This window comes from Salarias fasciatus, chromosome 13, assembly GCF_902148845.1.
Source record: "Salarias fasciatus chromosome 13, fSalaFa1.1, whole genome shotgun sequence".
NCBI lineage: Eukaryota > Metazoa > Chordata > Actinopteri > Blenniiformes > Blenniidae > Salarias > Salarias fasciatus.
Window position 1 is genome coordinate 27,655,929 of NC_043757.1, and position 27,757 is coordinate 27,683,685.

Sequence of the window (27,757 nt, forward strand, 5' to 3'; positions counted from 1 at the left end):
GTCACTATAGAGATATAGAGTCACTGCAGAGGAGGTATAGAGTCACTTTAGAGATATAGAGTCATTATAGAGCTATAGAGTCATTATAGAGCTATAGAGTGACTATAGAGATATAGAGTCACTAAAGAGATATAGAGTCGCTATAGAGGAGACAGGCCTGTCATGTCCAGTGAATGAGACGTCAAAGAAACAAAAGCCTGAGACTTTTTCTGCCGTCTGTGTCTGTGATTGAAGAGTTGCCTCTTCCTCCAGAGGGCGCTGCTGCCTCGCTCACAGCCTCGTGCACTGACGTCAGGTGGGGTAGATCCTGTCATTGTGTTTTCTTGGAGGAAGAACTACTTTTTTGTCAGGGGTGACTGGTGTGTGCATGTTGAAACACACACACACACACACACACACACACACACACACACACACACACACACACACACACTGAACTGGGAGGAGACAGCAGAGCAAAAGTGGAGAATAGCTCCTCTATGAACAGCTGTCTCACACACTCAACTTTCTAACACACACTGTCGCACACATAAGCACGCTCACACACACTGACTGACTGACTCACTCTCTCTCACTCACACACACACACACACACACACACACACACACACACACACACACACACACACACACACACACACACACACACACACACACTGTGGCTCCGTGCAGCAGGGAGGGCCCAGCAGCGCCTCTCGTACAGAATAGCTCCTCTATGAACGCCCCTGGTCTGTGAATCACATTTTCCACCTCCGACTCAAGAAGTTCACACTCCGGAGGGAGAGAAGAACCGGAGAAAAACCGGGACTGAGGGCAGAACCGGAGAAACCCCGGACTGAGGGCAGAACCGGAGGAAGACCCGGACTGAGAGGAGAGTCTCACCTCCAGCGGGAAAACTTTGCTCTTGTCCTCTGAGGACGCTCCACCGGAGACCATGAGGGTTCGGGGATTTACCGAGAGTTCCGTTCCTTTGTCACCGGAGCTGCCTGGATGGAGGCAGCCCAGATAGACTGCTGGTCTCTGGACCCGGGCCCGGTCCCGGACCCGGTCCTGCTCTGACATGGACCTCCAGGTGGTCGTCTGGCTCTTCTACTGCCTGCTGCTGCCCGCCGCGCTGCTCTCAGGTAAAGCGGGACGCGCTGGGGAGTGAGGCGGGACTCGGTGCGTCTCTACCGGACTGTGAGCCGCGTGAGTCCCGCTGGGGAGGGGGGGGGGGGGGGGGAAGACCGAACCGAACCGAACAGAACCGAACCAGGGCTCAGAACCGTGATGGACCGCCAGACTTAGACCAGTCCAGTCAGAATAGGGTGTTTGTCTTGAATCCAGTCAGATTATTTATAAGCTTTTCCCTCTGCGTTTTGAGATCAATGTATTTAAAAAAGAAGTTGAAGGTTTTGTGTCTGACTTTGAAAAAGGGTCAGAAAGGCAATATTCTGACTTGAATCTGAGAATTCAGACTTTTACCAGGAAAAAGTCACATTTCAGAGTGATTCCTAACTTTAATGTAAGTAATGTAAAACTGTGAGACAAACCAAACACGCCCAGTGTGACACTATAACCTCTCTCACTGTTCTCCTGATGTGGCAGCTCTGAATCCAGGCTGTTTCCTCAGTCTGACTGTGAAAATGAGTGTTCCTGTTTGTGTGTGTTCATGAGCGGAGCTGGTCCAGGTAAACCTGAGGTTCACCTGAAGCCACTCTGCCATCCTGAGGGTTTCTTCCTCTGCCTCCCTTCACCCCGCCTGATTCAGAGAAGGTTCAGATCTCGGTAGTGAAAGTTGGGCCGAGGCAGTGAAATCAGGTTCTAAATTCCCAAACAGGAGTAAAAATAGCTCTGTGTGAAATTCAACAGCCGGCTGGAAAACTGTGAAGCTGGGCTTTCAGAGTGTCGGTGAAGGACGGGGATCCCGAAACGTCAGATTCTCTCTGGATTAGAGAGACTTCACACACTGAAATACCTGGAAGAGCTTCTCATCTGGCTGAGGATTCAACCTGTAAATCATCCATCCATCCATCCATCCATCCATCCATCCATCCATCCATCCATCCATCCCTCCTCCCTCCCTCCCTCCATCCTCTGGATTGGAAACAGGATTTTCCTTTGTTTGTGTTTCTCTCACAGCACATTGAACTCTGTTGGATGGAAGTTTCTTTGCATGTGAATTGAAAATAACTACAGTTTCCGTGGCAGTATGAGAGCAAAGTTTTTCTCACCATGAAAAGCTTTTTTTATTCTTCAGTTTCATAAACAACATGTATTCTGTCAGCTGAACAGCGGCCATCAGCAGCGGAGGCCTGGGCTGACTGAGGGAGCTGAGGGGGGTTTCAGGGTTCCTCTGCCTCAAAGACCAAACATGTCGGCATTCTGACTGTCAGAGCCGCACAGCGCCACACAGACCGAGCACCACAGGACAGGAGAAGCACATGGAGTTTGGGTGAAGAGTTTTAAAGAGATAAGTGACAGGTGAACCGCGGTGTCGAGCTGAACGGTTTTCCCAAAAGATCTTAGAGTTTTAAAAATGTTGTTTCTGTTTGAAGAAATGAGCCAAAGCACAAAGCAATGGAGAAACACCAGAATGGACCATTCAGAGTTTCTGAAGAGGCTGACATCGTCATAGTGTGGGGTTGCCATGGCGGCGGTGTCATCATGCTGACAGCAGACTGTACGATGACGACAGCCTCGCTGTTCTTGCTGAGCTGTTGTTTGGCTGTTGCCACATGTGGCGGTTCCCGGGCAGGAATAGGAACGAGGAACTGCACTTCTCTTTTCATTTCCAGTGAAAAGAGAAGCTGAGCGTTGCTGGCAGTGCCGACGCCACTTCATGTTTCATCTGGGAGGACTTCACTGTGAGACAGGAACAACAACATAAACAAAACAAATCAAACCATCCTGAGGGCTGGGACCAGCAGGGCCAGGAGGACCAGGAGGACCAGGAGGACCAGGAGGACCAGGAGGACCAGGAGACCAGGAGGACCAGGAGACCAGCAGGACCAGGAGACCAGGAGGACCAGGAGACCAGGAGGACCAGGAGGACCAGGAGACCAGGAGGACCAGGAGGACCAGGAGACCAGGAGGACCAGGAGGACCAGGAGACCAGCAGGACCAGGAGGACCAGGAGGATCAGGAGACCAGGAGGACCAGGAGGACCAGGAGACCAGCAGGACCAGGAGGACCAGCCAGCAGGACCAGGAGGACCAGGAAGACCAGCAGGACCAGGAGGACCAGGAAGACCAGCAGGACCAGGAGGACCAGGAGGACCAGGAAGACCAGCAGGACCAGGAGGACCAGCAGGACCAGGAGAATCAGGAGACCAGGAGATCAGCAGGATCAGGAGGACCAGGAGGACCAGCAGGACCAGGGTCCAGGATGGCTCCAGGGATGAGAACCGTGTAAAGCCATGCTGTGTTCTCAGTGACCCGCGGTCCCAACATGTTCCTCCTCGGCCGTCCAGCCAGAACGCCAGCATCAAAGTGAAGATATTTTAAAGTCTGGGGAAGAACAGAAGCAGTACAGCTTTTAAAAAGTGTTCCTGAAACAGGAACAATCAGTGTGTGTCCGTCCCACTGTCCTCTGGAGGGAGGACGGCTCACTGACACACTGGAAGGTCTGAGTTATGCCAACAGAACGCTGTCAGTCACACACACACACACACACACACACACACACACACACACACACACACACACACACACACACGCCTCGACATCTATCGTCCTTTCAGTGTGTCTCATTGTGTGTGTGTGTGTGTGTGTGTCACCTGAAGGGTGTTGCTGTGTTTTGGCGGTGGGAGAGGATGTTAGGAGCTGGAGTGTGTGCACGGTGTGACGAGTCAGAGCAGAAACCCAGACTGACGCTGACTCACCTGAGAAGAAGCTTCTCCGGAAAAAATCCTCTCAGCTTCAACTTTCAGCTTTCAGACACACTTCATGGTTTCCAGTTTCCAGAGGGGCGTGGCCCTGGGCTGTGACTGCAGGTAGAGGGCGTGGCCCTGGGCTGTGACTGCAGGTAGAGGGGCGTGGCCCTGGGCTGTGACTGCAGGTAGAGGGTTGGGCCCTGGGCTGTGACTGCAGGTTTTCGGTGCACGTAGAGCTGGAGTAAACAGGTCCCCTCCTCCACTCTGTGCTCATATCTCTACAGTTGCATTTTAATTTGCACTCTTCAGGTTTTATGACTGGACGCGGTTTAACGTGCAGGTTTATTTTCTTTCTGTTTCCTCCTGGTGTTTGCTCCCTTCAGTGTGAGTTTATCTCTGAAATGAGAAATTCCTCCACTGTGAGATAAAGAAAGGCTTGTCTGATCTGATCTGATCTTATCTTATCTTGAGACCGTAAAAGCTTCAAGCGTCGGAGAGCCGGCGCTGCGCCCTGCTTCCAGGAACGGATCCTGTTCAGCATCGGTACGTCAAACAGCCAGAGCTCCCGGAGACTGAGGGTGGAATTCATGGAGAAGCACATTTCAAGAGGAAAGAAGAGGATTCTGCAGCTCCGTCGACCTGTTCTCAACACACACACACACACACACACACACACACACCCATTCCTCTCACACTCCCCACGTCTGCTTCCAGGACGTAGCGTCCCTCGCGGTGCGGCCTCGGCCGGGTTCTGCAGGGCGGAGAGGTTTTATGGCCGGGTCGACCTTTGATGTGGACGACGGGAGCAGCGGTGTTTGCCAGACGGGGCGGAGCCGTTTGATCTCTGCAGGTTCTGGGTGGAGCGGGACGATGAGCCGAGGCCGGCTCCCGGCGGCGTCGGTGTGGACGTCGGTGTCGGCCTCAGTGCTCCTGTCGGGGAGGAGAGGTGGACGGATGAGAGACGAGATGAGTCCAGGACTCCAGAGAGGATCAGATCAGATCAACCACACTGTGGCCCCAGCGAGAGCAGGGCTGACCTCTGAGAGCTGCCGCAGCACTCAGACCAGAGGAACCTCTCAGCTGCTGTGTTTACAGCGGCTCCTGCCTGCTTCCTGGTAAAGGGCGCATCAGAAAGCCGGCGTGGCGATGGCCTTCCAGAGTCCTGATCAGTGAGAGGAGAACTGACCGAACAGTGGAGTCCTGGTCCTGCAGACTCCGGCTGTCTTCAGGGAACTGCAGACCGCCGTGGAGGGTCTCTGTTAGAACCTGAAGTTCCTCCGGGGGGGATTGTCAACACCAAGCCCCCGCTCAGCCCCATGATGCCTCCTCCTCTGCAGGACTGAGGTTCAGTCGGACACTGAAGCATCAAGCAGCTGCTGGACTCCTTCACATGTGAACACATATGGTTCCAACTGCCGGTACCAGAGAACCGGTACCGGGACTCAACGCCACCAATATTCACTACTTTTATGTTTTTGTGGTAATAAATTTTCATTTGGTTCTGGCTTCAGACGAGTTTGCTGTCAGATGCTAGCGTGCTAACAGATGCTAGCATGGTAAGGGGTGCTAGCATGCTAATGGTGCCGAATGCAGGAGTTGTAGCCGTAGATCTGAAACTGTGAAATTTTTTATTTTATTTTATTTTAACCTTTATTTCTACAGGTTATGCCATTGAGACCCAGGGTCTCATTTGCAAGAGAGACCTGTGCAGCAGCAAATAAAACAATCGTGCACTCTGGAGAGAAACGGTGTGCTTCGCCAGGCGCCTCCTGCGGTTAGAAGCACTTTTCAAAGACTGCAGTGAGCGTGATCTGCGTCGCTCTGCGAGACGTGGAGCCATGCCACGCTCCGTCAGCCATGCTGGACTTCTTGACTGAACCCACAATGCTGTGTTCAAGTACGCCTCGGGAAATTCCTCATTCTTCCGCTCCCTCACAGTGGATGCCTTCAGGTGCCAAAACACGGTACCGTCCGATTGTACGTGGATCGGTACTCGTAGTACCGGCGGAATTCGGTCCCCGTCCTGACGCTGGACCAGCCTCGGCTGTGCAGTGAGCTGCTTCCTCTGCCTCGGACTCTCAGAAACAGACGTGAACCCGGTCCGCTCAGACCTGGATCGCCTCCAGCGGATGGTCCGCTGTGGAGCGGGGAACGCCTGAAGTCCTGCGGACCAGCTCCGACATGCAGCCATGTTTGATGCAGCGAGTGTGTGAGGGCTGCTCAGTGAGTCACTCTGCGGTTCAGTGAGAAATACTGCGGGTGTGTGAGAGGACTCTGGACGGAGGATGGACGGTGTGTTCTCCGAGGTCGCCTGAGGCAGAGCCTTCGACTCCACGGCGCTCCGCCACATTCTGCAGCGGCGTGAAGTCATGGAACCTCTGAGACGTTCTGGAGCGGCCACACGTGTGAGGCAGGACGAACGTCTCTCAGCGGCAGATGCGAACATCTGCTCGGCATCAACGTCCCGCTCCGCAACATTTCAGAGAATCCGTCCAGAGTCTGTCTCACAGGCCAGACGCTTCCCCTCTGCTTCAGAGTCTTGACTGTCCCACTTGGCAGCGCTCGCCGCGCCACTTCTCTGGCGTCTCGCTCCGGTTCCCCGTTTCCCCCTGAAGCCGTGGCGTGGAAACTGAGAGCTCCTGCCAGCCGCGGACGTTTGGAGGCGGTGAGCTTTAGAGGTTCAGTGGCGTCTGGTCCAGGAGCCGGTGTGTGTGCTGGTGTGTGTTAGTCAGCTCCTCTCCAGACGGCAGAGCCGACCGCTCCAGACCTGTCCAGACCTGTCCAGACCTGCTCCGTGGATCAGCTCCTGGGTTTCATTGAGATCAGAGATGTGGTGAAATCTCTGCGGCTCAGTGTGTCCGGAGACGAAGTGAAGTCGGGGACAGTTCCTGCCGTCTCCGTCCTGCCCGGGAGGCTCTGAGTCCCTGTGCTGGCTGCAGGACGTCCTGCGTCTTCGTTCTCTCAGCAGTACCGACATGCAGCCGAGCCGACTCCAGCAGGTTCTCTCTGTCAGCAGCTTCATGACGAATCACACAAACATTCGCTGGTCGGCTCCACTCCGGATCCAGATCCAGAATGACTTTCACAGCTGTGGCCTAGAAACTGTTCCCGAAGCCTGGAACCCCCTGGCTCCGGTTACTGCATGAGAACTATCTGTGAGGAAGACCTGGACCTGCAGACGGTTCCTCTGTAGACCAGCAGACGGTTCCTCTGTAGACCAGCAGACGGTTCCTCTGTAGACCAGCAGACGGTTCCTCTGTAGACCAGCAGACGGCTCCTCTGTAGACCTGCAGACGGTTCCTCTGTAGACCAGCAGACGGCTCCTCTGTAGACCTGCAGACGGCTCCTCTGTAGACCAGCAGACGGCTCCTCTGTAGACCAGCAGACGGTTCCTCTGTAGACCAGCAGACGGCTCCTCTGTAGACCTGCAGACGGTTCCTCTGTAGACCAGCAGACGGCTCCTCTGTAGACCAGCAGACGGTTCCTCTGTAGACCTGCAGACGGCTCCTCTGTAGACCAGCAGACGGTTCCTCTGTAGACCAGCAGACGGCTCCTCTGTAGACCAGCAGACGGTTCCTCTGTAGACCAGCAGACGGCTCCTCTGTAGACCTGCAGACGGCTCCTCTGTAGACCAGCAGACGGCTCCTCTGTAGACCAGCAGACGGTTCCTCTGTAGACCAGCAGACGGCTCCTCTGTAGACCTGCAGACGGTTCCTCTGTAGACCAGCAGACGGCTCCTCTGTAGACCAGCAGACGGTTCCTCTGTAGACCTGCAGACGGCTCCTCTGTAGACCAGCAGACGGTTCCTCTGTAGACCAGCAGACGGCTCCTCTGTAGACCAGCAGACGGTTCCTCTGTAGACCAGCAGACGGCTCCTCTGTAGACCAGCAGACGGTTCCTCTGTAGACCTGCAGACGGTTCCTCTGTAGACCAGCAGACGGCTCCTCTGTAGACCAGCAGACGGTTCCTCTGTAGACCTGCAGACGGTTCCTCTGTAGACCAGCAGACGGTTCCTCTGTAGACCTGCAGACGGCTCCTCTGTAGACCAGCAGACGGCTCCTCTGTAGACCAGCAGACGGTTCCTCTGTAGACCTGCTGAACCGGTCCCTCTGGTCCTCTGGACTCTTCAGCTGTCAGGGTTTCGTGGTTCTATCAACACACACTCAGACTCATTATTGACTTTGGAACATAGAAACTATTTCTGACACCAGAGCAGCGGATCTGCCTCTTAGTGGATCCTCCTCTTAGTGGATCCTCCTCTCAGTGTTCATTGGATCCTTCTCTCAGTGGATCATCCTCTCCTCTCACTTGATCCTTTTATTGGATCTTCCTCTCAGTGGATCTCCCCTCAGTGGATCTTACTTTCGGTGTTCAGTGGATCCTCCTGTTGTCTAAGTATATCTCCTCTCAGTGGATCCTCCTCTGGGAGTCTTTCCTGTCTCTCAGTGACTCCGGGGTGTCTGCTGGTTCTCATGGAAACTCGGGACTGACTGTAACTCCAGCTACTCAGAAATTATATTCAACACACTGTGTAATTACACTGTGTGTGTGTGTGTGTGTGTGTGTAAATTATAGGTGTGTGTGTGGCTCTTTTTTCCATGAAAACAGGAAAGCGGGTCCCCTCCCAGCTGGCAGATCCCAGCTGGATCACCTTGATCTCAGGCCTGCAGCTTTTCCCCCCAGCTGAGCCGCGGAACCCGCCGAACACCGGGACCGTCTGATGGGAGTTCTGGGATCCGGCGGGCGGTGTGAGTGTGTCCGGGCGGTGTGAGTGTGTCCGGGCGGTGTGAGCGTGGGGCCGGGCGGTGTGAGCGTGTCCGGGCGGTGTGAGCGTGTCCGGGCGGTGTGAGCGTGTCCGGGCGGTGTGAGCGTGTCCGGGCGCCGCGCTGCAGATCCTCATCTTTTCAGGACCGGGACGGCAGGACCGTCGACTCCAGGCTCCTCTCAGCAGGTCCTGCTTTCATCTGGAAGATCTGCGGTCATAAAGCTGTGTGTGTGTGTGTGTGTGTGTGTGTGTGTGTGTGTGTGTGTGTGTGTGTGTGTGTGTGTGTGTGTGAGAAGCAGCACTAAACCTGCTGCAGTGAGGGAAATGTGAAAACCATAAAGACTCCAGCGTCTCATAAGGACGAAGTCAGAAAGTCACAGCGAAGGAAAAAATGTCTAAAATAATCAAACTCTTCAAACTGCTGCTGAGAAAATGGAAAAACAGTCTCAAGAGAGAACGAGAGAAAGAGCACTGTTACTGAGAAGAATAAACACACGGCGTGTGTGTGTGTGTGTGTGTGCATGCTCTGAGGTTCAGTATCAACATGACGGCTTGAGTTTCCTCAGTTTGTCATTGATCATTTATTCTTCCGACTGTTGAACACCTTCAGTCGTCACTGTTCAGCTTTCAGTCTCTGATTCCAGTTTGACTCCAGTTTTCTGAGCAGATCGGCTCTGACCCCTCTTCTGTCGCTCCAGCTGTGGATTGAAATGCCGTTCTCTATTAGTGAACAGTGACCTTTCACCTTGGGGTTGTGGAAGCTGTGTATTGGAGAAAGTGTCGGTTTGACCTTTGAACTGTGGGATGTGTTATCCTCTATGAGCACCAGCTGCTCCTCACGGTGTGTTAACGGAGGAGAAGGCCTGGAGGTCCTGATCTCATCTCTGGAGCTGTCACCCTGCAGAGACAGACCCCGGAGCTGTCCTCGGCAGAGACAGACCCCGGAGCTGTCCTCGGCAGAGCCAGGCCCCGGAGCTGTCCTCGGCAGAGACAGACCCCGGAGCTGTCCTCGGCAGAGACAGACCCCGGAGCTGTCCTCGGCAGAGACAGACCCCGGAGCTGTCCTCGGCAGAGACAGGCCCCGGAGCTGTCCTCGGCAGAGACAGGCCCCGGAGCTGTCCTCGGCAGAGACAGGCCCTCTCTGTCAGTGTGGCTCATTTTCCATAAAGTGGTTGGATCTTCAGTGTTTTTATGAACAGAGATCAGACCGGCTGCTCCTCGGGCCCTGGTTCTGCTCGTCCGTCCTCTGTCCTGTCTCTGACTCTAAGTATTCCGATGGGATTCGTTTTCACAGCTGCCCGGGTTGACGGTTCTATTCCACTGCGTAGAAATCCTGTTTGCGGCATGTGGCTCGGGAGCGTTCAGCGTTCCTCATGTCTGACCGCCGCTTTGGAAATATTCTGAGCTGAACCCGAGCCCGTTCCTGACCTCCTGACCTCCTGACCCCTCGCACACTCCCATCAACCCCTCACTCAGATGTCTCAACAGCTACGAGACGGATGGCCGTGGCATTTTTCTTTCCCTCGCTCCAAGAAACAAATATGTGCTGACTGCCTCCTCACCAGTCTCACATGACAGCACACCCCGATCCAAGAGGATCAGAGAGTGTGTGTGTGAGTGTGAGTGTGAGTGTGAGTGTGAGTGTGAGTGTGAGTGTGAGTGTGAGTGTGTGTGTGTGTGTGTGTGTGTGTGGTCAGTTAGGTGCTGTGCTGTGGTTATTACAGTGTTATCGTGTGTGTGCACAGACTTCAGTTTGGGTGTGAGCTGGTCAGCAGGGTGGAGCTGGAAACTGAAATGAACTGCTGTGGCGCACACACACACACACACGCTCAGTCTTGTATTTCTATCCTTGTGGGGACCGTCCATTGACTCCCATTCATGTCTAGCCCCTAACCCTGACCCTTACCCTAACCCTAACCCACACCACAACAAAGCCTAACCCTAAAGAAATGTTTTTGCACTTTTACTTTTTTCAGTAACAACAAAATGGTCAAGAAAACACTGTTTCTCCTACTTAGGACCGGAAAAAGGTCCCCACAAGGCACGTCGTTCCACGTTTTGCTATCCTTGTGGGGACATTTGGCCCCGACAAGGATAGAAATACAAGAACGCACACACACACACACACACACACACACACACACACACACACACACACACACACACACTCGCACACTGAGCATGACCGTCAGATGACAACATGAGTCATGCTGAGCGGAGGAAACGTTTCCTCTCGTGAACCGAGGTTTCCTTTATATATGTAAAGTTTCTCCTTCAGAGGGAAAACAACAGGACGCTCTGCAAAAGAGACTCACTTCCTTCCTTTTTGCTTCAATTGAGGCTCAAACTTTTCTAAAGATGCACTGTATTCCAGTTGAGTGAAGTGGTGGACTTCATCTGCTGAAGGGGAAAATTCCAGGAAGTCCAGGAACCACACGACCTCCAGATGATGATAACATAGATTCATTCAGCACTGATAGACAATGTTCTCCTAAATGAACCTGGAGAACAGACAGAACACCGCTCCAGTCCCGGAAGTGAACCGTCAGAAGCAATCAAGAGCAAACAGACTCAAACAAACTGTGACGATCAGATCAGCAGAAGAAAACACGAGGAGCTGGAGGATCAGAGACCTCATGGTTGAGAGGATGACTCGTGTCCGTCTCTTCCCTCCTGTAAACTGCAGAGCTAGCCTGATGCCAGCTTCGGTTCTGGGTGCTAATCATTATCCCAACACGCTTTTAACAAGAGGAAATTAGACCAATCTCCTTCATTCCACTTCTAAACGCTGGCAGACGGTTTTAATTCCTCCACGCCTGCGACACCTCGTAAAGCCTCCGACGTCTGAGGAGCTGTTCTCTCCTGTGCCGGAGGAAAACACCGAGGTTCCTCCAGAAGCTGCTCTGCTGGGGCTTCGGCCCGCTGGGCTGTAAAGTACTGCCGCAGCAACTCAAACCGCAGCAGCAAACTCTCAAAGTTCACATTTTAAAGTCCAGACGGAGCCGTGTGTGAGGAAAGACGAAGGGCGGATGTTTGTGGCCATGCTGGGAGGCAGAGCGACTTCAAATACAGAACAGGAGGTTTGATCTGGCAGCCAGACGATGGTATGCAGGGAAACCGAAAGCTTTTGATAAGTGTTTGTTACCACTGAACAGCTGATGTGTACAGTGAACAGCAGTGAAAAGCTGATATTGACAACTGATGTTTACAGTGAACAGTGGATGTTTACAGTAAACAGCTGATGTTTACGGTAAACAACTGATTCTTACAGTCAACAGCTGATATTTCCTGTGAACAGCTGATGTTTACGGTGAACAGCTGATGTTTACAGTAAACATCTGATGTTCACAGTGAACAGCGGATATTTATGGTGAACAGCTGATGTTTACCATAAACAGCTGATGTTTACGGTAAACAGCTGATGTTTACAGTGGACATCTGATGTTTACAGTGAACAGCGGATGTTTACGGTGAACAGCTGATGTTTACGGTAAACAGCTGATGTTTACGGTAAACAGCTGATGTTTACAGTGAACAGCGGATATTTATGGTGAACAGCTGATATTTACCATAAACAGCCGATGCTTAAGGTGAACAGCTGATATTTCCAGTGAACAGCTGATGTTTACAGTGAACAGCTGATGTTTACAGTGAACATCTGATGTTTACGGTGAACAGCTGATAGAGAAGCCAGAGGATTTTCTCAACCTTGAAATACATGGATAAATAGGCAACATCCATCCTGACTGGAGGCTTTTTACTGGAATAGACTCATTTCAGAAACCGACTCCCAGTGTTTGCAGTGTCCAGTCAGATCCAGCCGCTGTGACCGGTGTCCCTGACTTCTGACAGACGTTAAAGTGTGTGAGGACGTCATACTGAAGTCTTGCTGTCTGTCTCCGCAGCTTGTCTTTTCCGCTTCAACGTCCTGTCGTTGGTGTACTTCCTGTTCCTGCTGCTGCTGCCATGGTTCCTCTGCCCCAACAAACACACCATCAGAGGTAAGACGACTGCTGCTCGGCACAGATTCACGAAGCTCCGCCCTTCATGAAGGAGGAAACACACTTATTCAAACAGTTTATTACACATTTACCTCATTCACCTCAAAACTTCATCTGTTAGGGAGCTGAAGAAAAACTGGAGGAGAAACCTTTCACACAAGTGTGTGTTTGGGACGATACAACCAGCCCCACACACACACACACACACACACACACACACACACACACACACACACACACACACATGCTGGCCTGGACCTTCTTGCAGGCTGGTTTTGGTCCGGGAGCTGTTTGTTTGACATCACTGGTGGGAACAAGGACCAGGGATCAGTGAACAGGGACCAGGAAACAAGGACCAGGGAACAGAGGCCAGGGTCCAGGGACCCAGGGTCAGGGACTAGGAGGAGGAGGATTCCTTCCACATGATCAGCGGGTCTGATCTCAGTTGAATACGATGATGAGACCCTGTACTCAGACTCTCCTCTGTGTGTCTTGACAGAGGAAGGCTGGTCTCCTCTCAGGGTGCCAGACTTCCTGGTTTCACTCAGTCTGAACTCAGATTTAAACTTCATGTTGGTTTTATCACCAGCAGGTGTTTGTGGCTGCATTGAGCTCTTCAGTCCTGGACCTGATCTCTGCTGAATCATCCTAATCATGACTGGGCCAAGAGATGTTCCCTAGATGTTCTCTATGCTCTAGTCCAGGGGTCGGCAATTAGATTTGGCAGCGGGCCACTTTTTTTTTTTGCGCACGTGAATCGTGGGCCGTGCATCCATCCACGGACCGGAGAGCGCGCGGGGGGGGGGGGGTGATCGCCGGTAGCAGCAGCATACATACATATAATGCGTGCGTACGTACGTGCATTCATGCACGCGCGTGTTGGAACCCTCTCGCAGGCTGGATTGGATGGTTCAGTGGGCCGGATACGGCCCGCGGGCCGCCTTTTGGGGAACCCTGCTCTAGTCTGAACTTTTGATTTTTTAATATTTTGCATTTTATTGCATGATACAAGTATCTGATACATCAGAAAAGCTAAAAAGCTCAATGCTGGTCTCATCAGATCTCTTGAATGTTGAAATGGTCACAGTGTGCTGATCTGTTGTTCACCATGTGGTTCTGGAGCAGCTGAATCCTGAAGTGGCAGCTCTCTGCTGAGACGGGTGCAGGTTCCCAGCCTGGTCTCTGGTTGCTGGTTTTGTCTCCTGGCGACGGTTCGGTGCTCTGGTAACTCTGTTTTCTTTGTCTTCCAGGTCACACGGGCCGGTTCATCAAAGCAGTGCTGGGCACCAGTCTGTTATTTATCGTGGCTCAAATCTGCTTCCAGACGACACTGTACACGTATCCGCCTCTCAGCATCGCCATCGGGGACAACTGCTCGCAATGGGACACCATCAGCAGACACATCGGACTGTCCAGGTGGGTCAGGTCGCCCCGGCTGTTTTCGCTGTGGCCCAGTTTCCACCTGGAGCGTCTCGGGTCTCAGGAGCACAGGGTTGGAGGTTGGATGGTCTTTAAATCACCGCTGTGGCCGAGTGGAGGTACCACCGCTGCTTGCACACTTTTCCAATGGCGATGGCGAAGAGCGTGGACGTCCGGGCCCGGGGGTCTGCCGAGGCACGCCGCCTTCCAGCGGCCTGGCAGAGGATGCAGCTCGGTGCCAGCCGGAGGACTCAGACCACAACCGGACCCCTGAGGAGACAGTCACCAAGACCATGAGGGAGGGCGGCTCCAGCTGGAGCTGGCACAGTGCCAAACGGAGATCACACATGTGAAGAGGCAGCAGCAGCCAGGCGGGGAGGGCCGCACTTCCTGCCCGTTTTTTGATGAGTCGGATGCTTTGCTGTGTGCCCGGCCATCGTTTTGTTGGACGGAGGCTCCTACCACAAAGCAATGCCCAGCACCACAGCAGTAGACCACAACACCAGAGACACGGCTCATCCTCCTGTCTGGAACCATGCTGAGGGTTCAGGTCAGCCGGAGGAGAGCCATCCACTGCTCCACAGCACGGTGGGAAACCCCACCTCTCCTCAAAGCCGTCCACCATCTCCTGCAGTTTCTCCCCCCGGGGCAGAGGGATCAGCGGCCTTGCAGCCTCCCAAACGGAACGTACGGCGGTCTTACCGACCCCAAACCACCCAGACAGGGTCCTGAAGGCGGGGCCAGTTGCTCAGGACCAAACGGGAGCTGCAGCCCTCTGCTCTAGCCAGATGTTTTGGAGTGAATGGGTTTGATTTCTGACCAGAATCAGGTGAAGTTCACCGCAGAGGAAGTCAGAAGGGGTCATCACATACAGAAAGGTGAACGCCACAGGTCACCTGTGAAGGTCAGAGTACCTCTGTGCCCCCCCGAGCTGAGGTGGAGGGTGACCCCAGGTCAGTCTTCAGGGCCTGGGGTTTCCCAGAGGCAGCAGTCCTGCGTCTGCTGCAGCTGACTTCAGCCTGATGTCTGGAACATCTGGAACAGTCCAGAGTAAGTCTAGGAACATCGCCATAGCTCCGAACCGACCGAGACGAAAACAAAACAACCGACTGACGTCACAACTGCACGCCATGCCCTTTGACCTTTTAGTGGACGTGAAGACGTTACTACATTCTGATCTGAGTCCAGCACGCACGTCACAAACTCCAAACTCCCTCTGACTCCATCATGTGTTAAGGTAACCTGTGTGTGTGTGTGTGTGTGTGTGTGTGTGTGTGTGTGTGTGTGTGTGTGTGTGTGTGTGCGTCCCTCAGGCTCCCCCTGGACGACCCCTGGACGGTGACTCGTCTCGTCTGTCCGGACCTGGGAGTGTGTCTGGTGTCCTTGGTGACGGTGTTGCTGTGCGGCAGGTTGCTGAGGAACAGAGCGATGGTGGCTGCAGCCAACATCACATCGGTGAGTGGGGGGCGGGGCCTGGACCCCCAGGGGTCTGTGGGGCTGAGGTGAGGCAGTGACGAAGGAGGGTCAAATAGGAGCGAGCGTGAGCTCAAGACCTTGCAATGGTTGTCATGACAGCTGTCAGTGTGTGTGTGTGTGTGTGTGTGTGTGTGTGTGTGTGTGTGTGTGGTAAAGACTCATGTCACCCATCTGTCTGCTGTTCCCTGACCTCCACTGGGGTCTCCGGCGTGCTGCAGTGTTGGTGACCTTCACATTAACCATCGGAATCAGACAGTGGGCCGTCCTGCTCTGAGGCCACGGCGTCACTGGGCTGCTCTTCACTCTGTTAAAACACACTGCTTGGTCCTGGAGTGTGTGTCCAGTGTGTGTTGACGTGATGAGGCAGTAAAGATCCTCCTCTGCTGGATCATCTCCAGTGGAGCAGCACCGGGCCTCCAGGCTCAGGCTGGATCCTGTACACAGGCATTTCAGTGGGGGAGGCGCTCGGTGGGGGGGGGGGGTCATGTGATATTCTGGTCTCCGTGATGAGAAACGTTAGATCTCCGCCACCTGTTGCCGCCTGTCGTGTCGTTTCGTGAGAGCCTCGCCGGGCCACTCCGTTCACACAGATTTAACCTGCGCTGTGTCAGCACTTCAGCAGTCGGACGCCGTTCTCTTTTATTCCAACTCTAATTGAGTAATGAAACCCGATGACAGACGCAGTAAAAGTTTTAGGAGGGTAAAAACTGTGAACAGGCCTGTAAAGCTCATGGAGGAGCAGGCTGGACTGGTGGAGCTCGTCACCAGGACGAGCCCGGATGTTTGAGACCCTGAAAGAAGCCAAGAGATCAGATTTGTCATGAAGAAAAAAGATGTTTCAAAAACACACGCCTGACCGCCTGTCTGTGTGTTGTTGTATTGAGCTTTAGTGCAGTCACCGATAACAGGGTCAATAAACCACTGTGGAGGCCTGAATGTCTTCATTGAGGGTTAGAATCCTGCAGACCCCCACTCCATCCTACCTGGATGCCCCTTTACTTCTACTGATCCCTCCAACCGTCCCACATACACATCTTACTGTTATTACCATGTTTTATACTTACAGGTGTTAATGTTTAACATTATTGTTCTCTTGCTCCTCTTTTATGACTGTCCACGTCAGCATTTCCCAACAGTAGCATTGTGTCTACCTTACTGTCCACCTGTCATCTAACCTACTTATCCACAAACCTACTGGCTGATTGTCTGCTGATTTATATACTGTATGGACTTACATATATATCCTAATGTACATATGAACCCACCGAATAAATCAGGTACCTACCGACTTACCTAACCACCTACCTATGATTGACCTACATAAATGAAAAACATACCAACTGACTGGCTGATCTAACTACCTAGCAATCAACCTTCTTACCAATCTATGTACCTGCCTACTTACCTATCTTCCTATCTACTTCCCCACCTACCAATCAACCTTCCGACCTATATCAACCTACACACCCACCTACCTACCAATCAACTCACCTACCTACCGACTAATCAACCTACCTACCTACCTATTGACTTACCTACCTTTATCTATCTACCCACCTACCTACCAATCAACCTACCTACCTAGTACCTACATATATCTACTTACCCAGCTATCTACCTCCCTACCTGAAGCTACCTAAACACCTATCTACCTACCTACATCTATCTGCCCACCTACCTACCTCCCCGGTTCTCCTCCGAGTGCAGGCTGCAGGGTTTTTTCTCAGTCCTCTGCCTGCTTCAATAAAGTGCATTCCTTCGCTGCAGTCCAAACACTACACCAGGGAGTTCGGGCCATGTAAAACTTTCCATACCATTAAGCACACGGTAAACAAGCACAGCATTAGGACCACCCGGTGAGGACTGTCTGTACGCTCCCATGTGGCTCCAGAGACGCCCGGTTTGGAGGAGTTTTGGAAGCGTTTTGCTCTGTGGCGTTCAGATCCTTTAAGCTCTGTTAATAGTGAGGTTGGTTCCACTTGGATCGGTGGGGTTTATCCACCCATTCCCATACATGTTGGATCAGACTGACGCCTGGTGAGTTTAGAAGTCAAGTCAACCTCCAGGACTCTTTGCCATGTTCCTCACGATATTTCAGTGTTGAAAGATGTATTATCCTGCTGAAATGAGCCAACACAATGAGGAAACACCACTGGCAAGAGGGCAAAAAGCTTTCCGGAGGTTTATGGGACTTAATTACATTGACATTTGTGAAAGAACCTGAAGGGTTGAAATTGCTTCATACTAGAAACAACCGCTTTAGAAAGGCTCTGACCTGGTTCCTCAGGATTCTTAACTCTTTATTCTCTGCTCCCTCCTCAGCTTGAAGACGAGCCAGAGAACAAAGCACCAGATGAGGTAGAGGAGGATGCAGAGGAGGCATCGGGAGACGACGATGAGGATGATGAGGATGTTGAGGATGTTGAGGATGTTGAAGATGAAGATGAGACCTATCCCGGTGACCTGGAAGAGGAGGTTTCAGCGGCGACCAGAGCCAAGCAGCTGCGAGAGCGTCTGAAGGCGTCGGCGCGGAAAGTCCTGCGGGACCTGGGGAGGGTCCTGGCCGTCAGCCTGCTGGCTCTGGCTGGTAAGAGCTCGCGTTTCAACCCGGAGGTCGTCAGGGTGTTTACATTCTCCTTCACCGCCGGAGGCGTCGCTCGGCGGCCACAACTGACAAATTATCTACAAACACCAGGCAAGTGGCTGTCAGGAAGCTGAGGGGTGCTGTCTGTGGCTGCTGCCTTCAATTTCGAGCTCAGAGGAAGTGGGAATGTCAGAGCAGATAGTCTGCTGGAGGTGCAATGACCGTTTGTACCGGTTGGATTAATCCGTTTTTATCTCCAGATCACTGCAACCGCCACACAAATTCACACAACTGATCCCAGTCAGTGACCTGAGGAGGGAGTCCGCTGTCCTGCCACTCAGTCGGGATTAAAGCGAATGTCCAGCTCGCCATGCTCACAGTTTGGCAGGATGCTTGGAAAAAGTTAGCTTCACACGCTCCGTTAGCTTCGCCCCATTTTCAGACGTTAGTTAAAAACACGGATTTCACTTATGTGGCTCTTTCACGCCGCTTGAGCAGCCTAGTGTTTGACACGACTGTCAACCTGCGGAACATCTGCAGAGGTATTCAGAGTGATGGGGAACAGATATGGAAATAAATCAACCATCTCCATAGAAATCCTGGAAGAACAGGACAAACTGCTCCTGTGAGGCGAAACCAGCCAAGGAAAGTCACTGACCTGATGCAGGCCGTGGAAAAAGTGTTGGCAGAGCTCACAGAGCCGGGAAACCGGAGCAATAAAGCATCCCTCAGTACCCAGAGTGACAGAGAGCTCTTACCTGACTCTATCAAGACAGACTGGCTCAGATTCACGCTGAAACCTGAAAACAACGTCACTTCAGACACTCTGAAGTTCCTGGAAACCAGGAAGAACTCCAAGGTACCCCTGAGCAACTCAAAGCCTGCAGCGCTCGTCTCTCCCTGATTCAGTTCTGAGCCAAGAGAAGTTTCTTTGGAGCTTCACAGACAAACGTGGGATTCTGTCCACATGTCACAAACAGTGCAAAGCATTATGGGACTGATCCACTGAAAAGAATCAGGTCACCTCTTAGTGCATCTAAAGCAACACAACATTCCACTGACTTCATTCAGTGTTCATAGAGGTCCGGACGAGGCGGAGACTACAGACTGCAGCTTACCTGTTGAGTCCAAACAGAACACAGAGATGAGAGTTCTCATGTTTCCAGGGAGGAGCTGGACCTGGACCACCTGCAGAGCCAGGTAGCTGGACTTCATGACCCGAAAGGTTTAGGAACAGAGGAGGAACCTTTCAGCTGTTTACCTCAACATTTACCGTTCTTCTTTATGCGTTTCATTAAAGAAGAAGGAAATTCAGTGGCTGGATTTTTCTGTGTGCCGAGTCAAGATCATCCAGAATGTTCCAGGGTTACTGGGTGTGTGTATTGAAGAGTGTGTTTCCTTCCAGGCATCACACTCCCCTCAGCCTTCTCTGCAATCTACTTCCTGCTCTTCATCGGCGTGTGCACATGGTGGGCGTGCCATTTTCCCATCAGCCACCTGGGCTTCAACGCGCTGTGTGTGATGGTGGGCTTCTTCACCGCCGGCCACATGGTGTGTCTGTACCTGTACCAGAGTCTGCTGGCCCAGGCCCTGTTCCCCCCTCACAGTCTGTGGGCCAGGTAAGACCCCCCCCCCCGGCTGGCGATGGTACAGGCCGGTCAGCTGACCAGAGCTCCAGACCTCTTTCACTCCACAGACCGGTTTTAGGCAGCATTGATTGCTCTTCGGTAGGTCGCTCTTCACTCCCACTATGATGCCTCCTATACAGTGCAGTAGAGACAGATGATCTTCCTCACCAGAGAGGTCAGAGGTCGTGTTCCTCCCTCTGAGCCTTCAGTAACTTGACTGGAATGTGGAGCATCTAAATTTTGAGAGGATGCGTCCAATTAAAAGCCAAACGGAGGTTCAAAGTAAGGAGTGAGTGCGAGGCGGAGCAGAGGAGTGTGAGGAAGGTGTGATTGGAGCTCTGGAATGTGTGGAATGAATCAGCATGTTCCACTTCCTGTTCTCTGCTGTCACCCTTCAACAGGTTGGAGCAGATTGTCTCTGCAGGTTGTTTCTGTTTCAAGAAGTCAGGAAATAAAACTAATGTGGGTACAGTCCCAGTGGGACGGGCCCAGGGTGCATTTACCAGGTCAAAGGTTAAGAGAACAGCAGTGAGGAGCATATTAATGGATGGAACTGAATGTAAAGATAAAGAAAACTGAGAACTTTATATGAAAAACTGAGATTGTGTTTAAAGAATATTGTGAAAGGGATCTAAAAATAGAAGAATCAGATACAGTCAGTCAGAAACGAATCTGGAATCAGTCCCAGCCTGTGATAAACTTTGTAGAAGGATTTCAGGAGCTTGTTTTTGGAGCCAGAGGAGGAATGTATGAGGAGAAAGGAGCTGAAACCAGGCATGAAGCAGAGCCTCACTACTCTGATCCCCAAGTTATCAGCTGCTGCTCAGAGTTTCTGCTGGGAGAATGGAAGAGACGGTCTGAACAGAGGCCGGAGAGGAAAAGAGAAAATCAATAGGAATAGGGATAAATGCAAAAAAAAAAAAAAAGCTGCTACATTCTAGTTATAGATGGATACAACCACAGTATATTCAGATGGGGAACATCTAAGATGACAAGGTTATTAAAGATTATATGTCCTTCCTGTTCGCTCCAAATTTCAGACAAAATGAGCGATCAGTTAACAGTTTGATGTGATCTAGGACTTGTGATGTAAGTCATGTGGTCCAGGAACTGCCAGGGGGTGGCCCGGATCCCAGGTTGGGAACCACTGATTGAGGTCATGTGATGTAGGTCATGTGATGTAGGTCATGTGATGTGAGTCATGTGATGTGGGTCATGTGATGTAGTAGGTCAGGTGATGTGGGTCATGTGATGAAGGTCATGCGGTCTAGTGGGTCAGGTGATGTAAGTCATGTGATGTGAGTCATGCGATTTAGTAGGTCATGTGATGTGTGTCATGTGATGTAGGTCATGTGACGTAGGTCATGTGATGTGGGTCATGTGATGTTAGTCATGTGATTTAGTAGGTCATGTGATGTGAGTCATGTGATGTAGGTCATGTGATGTGGGTCACGTGATGTAGCTTATGTGATGTGGGTCATGTGATGTAGGTCATGTGATGTAGGTCATGTGATGTGAGTCATGTGATGTAGGTCATGTGATGTGAGTCATGTGATTTAGTAGGTCATGAGATGTGAGTCATGTGATGTAGGTCATGTGATGTGAGTCATGTGATGTAGGTCATGTGATGTAGGTCATGTGATTTAGTAGGTCATGTGATGTAGGTCATGTGATGTGAGTCATGTGATGTAGGTCATGTGATTTAGTAGGTCATGTGATGTAGGTCATGTGATGTGAGTCATGTGATGTAGGTCATGTGATTTAGTAGGTCATGTGATGTAGGTCATGTGATGTGGGTCATGTGATGTAGGTCATGTGATGTGAGTCATGTGATGTAGCTTATGTGATGTGGGTCATGTGATGTAGGTCATGTGATGTAGGTCATGTGATGTGAGTCATGTGATGTAGGTCATGTGATGTGAGTCATGTGATTTAGTAGGTCATGAGATGTGAGTCATGTGATGTAGGTCATGTGATGTGAGTCATGTGATGTAGGTCATGTGATGTAGGTCATGTGATTTAGTAGGTCATGTGATGTAGGTCATGTGATGTGAGTCATGTGATGTAGGTCATGTGATTTAGTAGGTCATGTGATGTAGGTCATGTGATGTGGGTCATGTGATGTAGTGGGTCATGTGATGTAGGTCATGTGATGTGAGTCATGTGATGTAGGTCATGTGATGTGGGTCATGTGATTTAGTAGGTCATGTGATGTAGGTCATGTGATGTGAGTCATGTGATGTAGGTCATGTGATGTGAGTCATGTGATGTAGGTCATGTGATGTAGGTCATGTGATTTAGTAGGTCATGTGATGTAGGTCATGTGATTTAGTAGGTCATGTGATGTAGGTCATGTGATGTGGGTCATGTGATGTAGTGGGTCATGTGATGTAGGTCATGTGATGTAGGTCATGTGATGTGGGTCACGTGATGTTAACATGTCTTATATGTCGTGGTCCCTGTCTTCTCCCTCTCTGCAGACTGTTTGGTCTGAAGGACATCATCGTACCAGGAAACTGCTCCCTGCCCTTTGAACTCACCCTCAACGCCGATCACGACTGGCCGGTTTACGTGAACCCGGGAATCCTCTTCCTCCTCTACATCACCATCGTGACTGTTCTCAAAACTGGATATCATGGAACTGTAAGCCAGGTGCGATGCACGTTACCTCCACGTGCACGCTGGGGGGTCAACACCTTCTGACCTCTCCCTACTTCTGCTTGTGCTGCATGTGAAACATAGATTGGTGTCATTTTGCTCTTTGCTTTATTCATTTGAATGTCTTGTTTGTTTTTTTATGCGTTCAGAATAAATAGACATGAGACGGTGACCCTCCTGTAGCAGTTCCCCTCCGTCACCACGGTGAAACAGGACAGTTTGGTGTGTTTTGTCCCCAGAAGCAGCAGCAGCAGGAGACGAGACAGGAGTCCAAGGAGGAGCTGCTGGAGCTGAGGGCCTGGAGCCAGGAGAGACAGGACGCCTGCGAGGACGACACCCAGGTACACCCTCAGCAGGTCTTCAGCCAGGGCCTGGTCCTGCTGGTCAGTCAGAGCCTGCTCTGGCTGTTCAGTTAAAACAGTGTGTGTGTTGTTGTGTGTAACAGTGTGTGTGCTGTGTGTTGTTTCAGCTCATGCTCCTCTCAGTGGCTTCAGACGGTGGAGGACCCGAGTCTGCACACAGTCGGCCTGATCTGGGTACACCAACCTCACATTTCAACACTATGCACTCATGTGCTGCTTGACTTGTGTGTGAACTGCAGTTCTTGTGTAATAATACTGTTATGACACGTAATGCTGTAATAACACGGCAATAAAGCTGTAATAACGCTGTAGTAACGCTGTAACAACATCAAGGAGCTGCTGAGAAACACTGAACTGCTTCGTCTCAGTTCAGATTTCCTGCAGACGAACCTGATCTCCTCAGAGGAAACAATCACACCTCTTTTCATGAGGGACGACACAAAACACACAAGAGCTTATTTTTGGTGTTTCATCTCCAGAAGATTCAGATGAGAGCATGAACTGTATGAGATGAGAGCTGCAGTGGGTGTCAGTGGTTTGGACGGTGAGCGTCAGCCGGACGCTGACGTGGTTGTCTGGTTGCAGGAGCGAGCGCGGCGCCCCGGACCGGTCCCACCGAGAGCCCCTTCTACCTGCTGGGGAAGGTGGTGATGCAGCAGAGCTACGTCTGCGCCCTCATCGCCATGATGGTAACCAACGCCCGCAATTACAGTCGCATGACGAGAGGCGGAGGCCGGAGGCCGGCGTCACAACCACTGCTCTACTGTCCGCCTGTTGTTGATCTGGTTGTTTATCTGCTTGATCTGGGGGGTATTGCACAAAACCAGGATAAGGGATTAAGCCGAAAAACTGTGGTTATCCTGGATGAAGTTAGCCTCAAGTCGGACGAGTTACCATGGTGACTGACTCTCTGCAGCTCGCTGCTCCAGACCAGGCTAACCCCCAGGCGCTGGCTCTGCTGTCAGTAATGTGAGGAATGAGCGTGGTTTACAGCATTGCCATGCTTTTTCTACACATTACAGTATTTAATCATCCTGTCACCCACGTCTTACAACTATAGTCATCGCATTTGCTGGTTGACCGTAGTATTATTTATTTACACAGATTATATGAAGTCAAAAATAACTTTTAAGAAATTATAACATTTAAGAATCCTTTCTTTATTAACACAAGTCCTACAATAAAAGGTTTCAAATTATTATAAAGAAAATGGAAAAAAAGCAGACCTTACTGAAATTGGTACTAAACCAAACTGATGTAAAAAGTAAAAAACAACCCTAAAGCTACAGAATGAGAAAGAGGAGAAACAAAGGAAAAATGAACAGACCGCACCACTGAAATGGACTAGGTGTATAACAGACAGCATCGTTTTGTCTGAACTGGCTCCTGAAAATAGGAAAATCCTCCTATTTCAGGACTCCAGCTTTAGGAGTGAACGGTCCCACATCATTCTGACTCCACTCTTTTAAAGGCTAAAATCAGACAGAAATTCATTCTCAGAAGAAACAGATTCATCACTTCGTTTGATAATTGCTCTTTGGGCGACACTTCAGTAACTGACCAGACTGCAGAGTATTTCTATGTCTGGTTTTCACCTGCTGCAGGTTCTGTTCTGGCCAGACAGGTTTGTTCTTCATGATGAGGGATGGAACAGAACACAGCAGGAGAACAGCTGATTCCATAGAGAACACGACACAGAGCTGAAATTTTCTTTGATCTTAATTCTACATCACATAACCCGAGTACCGTGCACTCCTCTGGGCCACATTAAAGAAAACACCAGGACTTGAAAAGTCCTCACTCCATCCTGGACCTGTACTGAGGACAGGGTCTGTGGAGGACAGGGTCTGTGGAGGACAGGGTGTTAATGGGACATGTTGAGCCGGTCTTATTACCTGCCAGGCTGTGTCCCTCCTGCTTTACAACAGTCCTGTTCCTTTCTTGTGGATTCTATGTTTTACTTCTTATAGTTGAAGGAGCGCTGCCTGCTGGTCTTGTGTCCTTGTTCCATTTTCAATCAGTGATTCTGGGATCGATCTCCTGGTCTTCGTAATAACGCTGTGAACTGATCCTGATGATCCACACCGGGCTGGACTAGCCGCGTCTTTTCATCCTGGTTCTGCAACCGTGCAACCGATTAATTAGAGAAATCGCTGACGAGGCTTATTCAAGCCGCGCCTGCTCATTTGTCCTGGATGGATTTATCCTGGTTTTGTGCAACACCCCTCTGACTGTTGTTCTGACTGTTGTTCTGACTGTTGTTCTGACTGTTGATCTGGTTGTTGTTCTGACTGTTGATCTGGCTGTTCTGGTTGATCTGGCTATTGATGTGGTTGTTGATCTGGCTGATTTACCTGCTGTTCTGACTGTTGAGCTTGTTGTCCTGGCTGTGTATCGTGTTGTTGTTCTGGTTGTTGTTCTAGTTGTTGAACTGGCTGATCTGCCTGTTGATCTGGGTTTTTTTGTTGGGTTTTTTTTTTAATCTTTTTTTGTATCTGACTGTTGATCTGGTTGATCTGGCTGATCTGCCTGTTGTTCTGGCTGTAGATCTGGTTTTTGATGCGGCTGTTGATCTAGTTGTTGTTCTGGCTGTTGATCTTTTGTTGATCCAGCTGTTGATCTTGTTGTTGGTCTGGTTGTTGCTCCAGTTGTGGATCTGGCTGATCTACCTGTTGCTCTAGCTGTAGATCTGGATTTTGATCCAACTGTCGATCTGGCTGTAGGTCTTGTTGTTGGTCTGGCTGTTGATCTTATTGTTGATCTGGCTGTCGATCCAGCTGTTAATCTTGTTGTTGGTCTGACTGTTGATCCAGCTGTCTGTGCTGTGCCCCCCTCCTGACTCCAGGTGTGGAGCATCACCTACCACAGCTGGCTGACCTTTGTGCTGCTGCTCTGGGCCTGTCTCATCTGGATCCTGCGCTCCAGGTACTGTTTGACACCGAGGAGCTGCTCACACTTATTGTTACAGACGATCCATTCATCCAGTCCACTTCCTCTGAGACCACCACCTGCTCCCGAGAGCGTCCAGGGTTTCCCCAACACTCAGCTGTCCGTCTGGTTTCTAGAAGACAACGAGGAGTAACTCGGACCCTGTTTTTTCCTGAAGTGCTGTGAGACTTTGCTAAAGTGTGTGTGTGTGTGTGTGTGTGTGTGTGTGTGTGTGTGTGTGTGTGTGTGTGTGTGTGTGTGTGTGTGTGTGTGTGTGTGTGTGTGTGTGTGTGTGTGTGTGTGTGTGTGCGCGCTCCAGACGCCACGCCGCCACGCTGTGCTCCCCCTTCATCCTGCTGTACGGCCTGGTCCTCTGCTGCCTGCAGTACGTCTGGGCCATGGAGCTGCAGGCCGAGCTGCCCACCACGGTGGGCACCATGAGCCTGAAGCAGCTGGGCCTGGACCGGGCCCAGTACCCCTGCCTGCGCCTGGGGGCCCTGGTGAGACCGGCTCCTCGAGGAGCACTGATTCCTTCATTCTAGCAGTGACAGCCTGTAGACATCACCCCAGAGTGTCTGGGCACAAAGCCACTCTTTGACTTCATTGAAAGGTTGAAATCCCAAATCAGAGAAGGATGAGAGACGTGTTAATGCTGAGTGATCTGTTAATGCTGAGTGACCTGTTAAGGCTGAGTGACCTGTTAATGCTGACCAGCAGCCTGTTTCCTCGGTTTCCGCTCAGCTTCTCTTCACTCTGACCTTCTGGCTGCTGCTGCGTCAGTCGGTGAAGGAAAACTTCAGCAGGAAGAGGAAAACCACCGCACCGCTGCAGGAAGTCACTACTGGAGGTCTGGACCACACACACACACACACACACACACACACACGACACAGACCAGTGACCGTCCCCCCCCCCCCCAGATGAAGCCCCCCCCAGCGACTCGGTGCTGAAGGTGCTGGGCGGGATGGTGATGAGCTGCTATGCCAAGTACTGGATCTACGTGTGCGGAGGGATGTTCATCATGGTGTCCTTCGCCGGGAAGCTGGTGGCCTACAAGATCGTCTACATGCTGCTGTTCCTGCTGTGCCTGTGTCTGTACCAGGTGAGACCCCGCCCCCCCCGGCCCCCCCGCCCTGCCGGAGCTCCTCTCTGACCCCGCCCCCCTCCGCAGGTCTACTACTCGCTGTGGAGGCGTCTGCTGAAGCTCTTCTGGTGGCTGGTGGTGGCCTACACCATGCTGGTGCTCATCTCCATCTACACCTTCCAGTTCGAGGACTTCCCTGGGTACTGGAGGAACTTCACCGGCTTCACGGAGGACCAGTGAGTCTCCTCACACGTCTGATAGACAGATAGACAGATAGATAGATAGATAGATAGATAGATAGATAGATAGATAGATAGATAGATAGATAGATAGATAGATAGATAGACAGATAGATAGATAGATCCTTATTGTCACTATCAATGCTTCTTAGGCAACAGGTATGTACTGTGGCAGGTGAGTCTGCTTCAGCTTCCTGAGGAAGTCCAGTCTGTGCTGTGCTGCCCCCTCCTGGCAGGAGGTGTGAACAGCCCAGCTGAATCTGAAGCTTCCTCTCCATTGATGCGGAGGGCCGGGTGCTCCGGGCGTTTGGTTCTCCTGAAATCCACAATCAGTTCCTTGGTTTTGCTGCTGTTCAGGTCCAGATTGTTACTGTGACACCATGGTTGCAGAAGCTGGATCTCCTCCATGTAGGCCGTCTCGTCGTCGTCTGCGACGAGTCCTACGACGAGTCCTACGACGAGTCCTACGACGGTGGTGTTGTCGGTGAACTTGACGATGGTGTTGGTGGAGTGGCTGGGGACGAGGGAGTACAGGAGGGGGCTGAATCTTGGACTGTTGTTGCTGCTGAAGTGTCCTCAAGGCGCCGCTGGACCTGCTGTCCTCTCTGATGCCCTCCTCAGGTGGCTTCGTGTCCTCCTGTAGGCCTGCTGGTCCTGGATCTGAAGCTGAGTGGCTCTGAGCAGGGCAGGTCCCAGTTAACCCAGGGCTTTAGATCGGGCAGCACTCTGACCGTCTGTCTCAGTCACACACTCAGCACAG

At 51.5% G+C, this 27,757-nt stretch overlaps 1 protein-coding gene across 8 annotated transcripts in view; it reads left to right on the top strand.

Moving 5' to 3' along the window:
* The first annotated feature begins 648 nt into the window (after positions 1 to 648).
* The window catches only part of piezo1 (piezo type mechanosensitive ion channel component 1 (Er blood group)), a 41,602-nt gene continuing 14,493 nt past the window's right edge, over positions 649 to 27,757 (top strand). For 4 of the 8 annotated variants that reach the window (XM_030107066.1, XM_030107071.1, XM_030107068.1 and 1 more), the window contains exons 1-15: positions 649 to 1,124; positions 12,524 to 12,619; positions 13,870 to 14,035; positions 15,352 to 15,493; positions 17,837 to 18,101; positions 19,504 to 19,717; positions 22,207 to 22,378; positions 22,624 to 22,725; positions 22,854 to 22,920; positions 23,332 to 23,435; positions 25,592 to 25,671; positions 25,994 to 26,174; positions 26,416 to 26,521; positions 26,595 to 26,776; positions 26,846 to 26,994. In XM_030107066.1, the coding sequence (XP_029962926.1) occupies positions 1,061 to 1,124; positions 12,524 to 12,619; positions 13,870 to 14,035; positions 15,352 to 15,493; positions 17,837 to 18,101; positions 19,504 to 19,717; positions 22,207 to 22,378; positions 22,624 to 22,725; positions 22,854 to 22,920; positions 23,332 to 23,435; positions 25,592 to 25,671; positions 25,994 to 26,174; positions 26,416 to 26,521; positions 26,595 to 26,776; positions 26,846 to 26,994 (2,090 nt within the window). In that variant the 5' untranslated portion in view covers positions 649 to 1,060. The remainder of the gene's footprint in view (positions 1,125 to 12,523; positions 12,620 to 13,869; positions 14,036 to 15,351; positions 15,494 to 17,836; positions 18,102 to 19,503; positions 19,718 to 22,206; positions 22,379 to 22,623; positions 22,726 to 22,853; positions 22,921 to 23,331; positions 23,436 to 25,591; positions 25,672 to 25,993; positions 26,175 to 26,415; positions 26,522 to 26,594; positions 26,777 to 26,845; positions 26,995 to 27,757) is intronic. The other 4 variants (XM_030107069.1, XM_030107070.1, XM_030107073.1 and 1 more) reach the window with 4 other exon arrangements.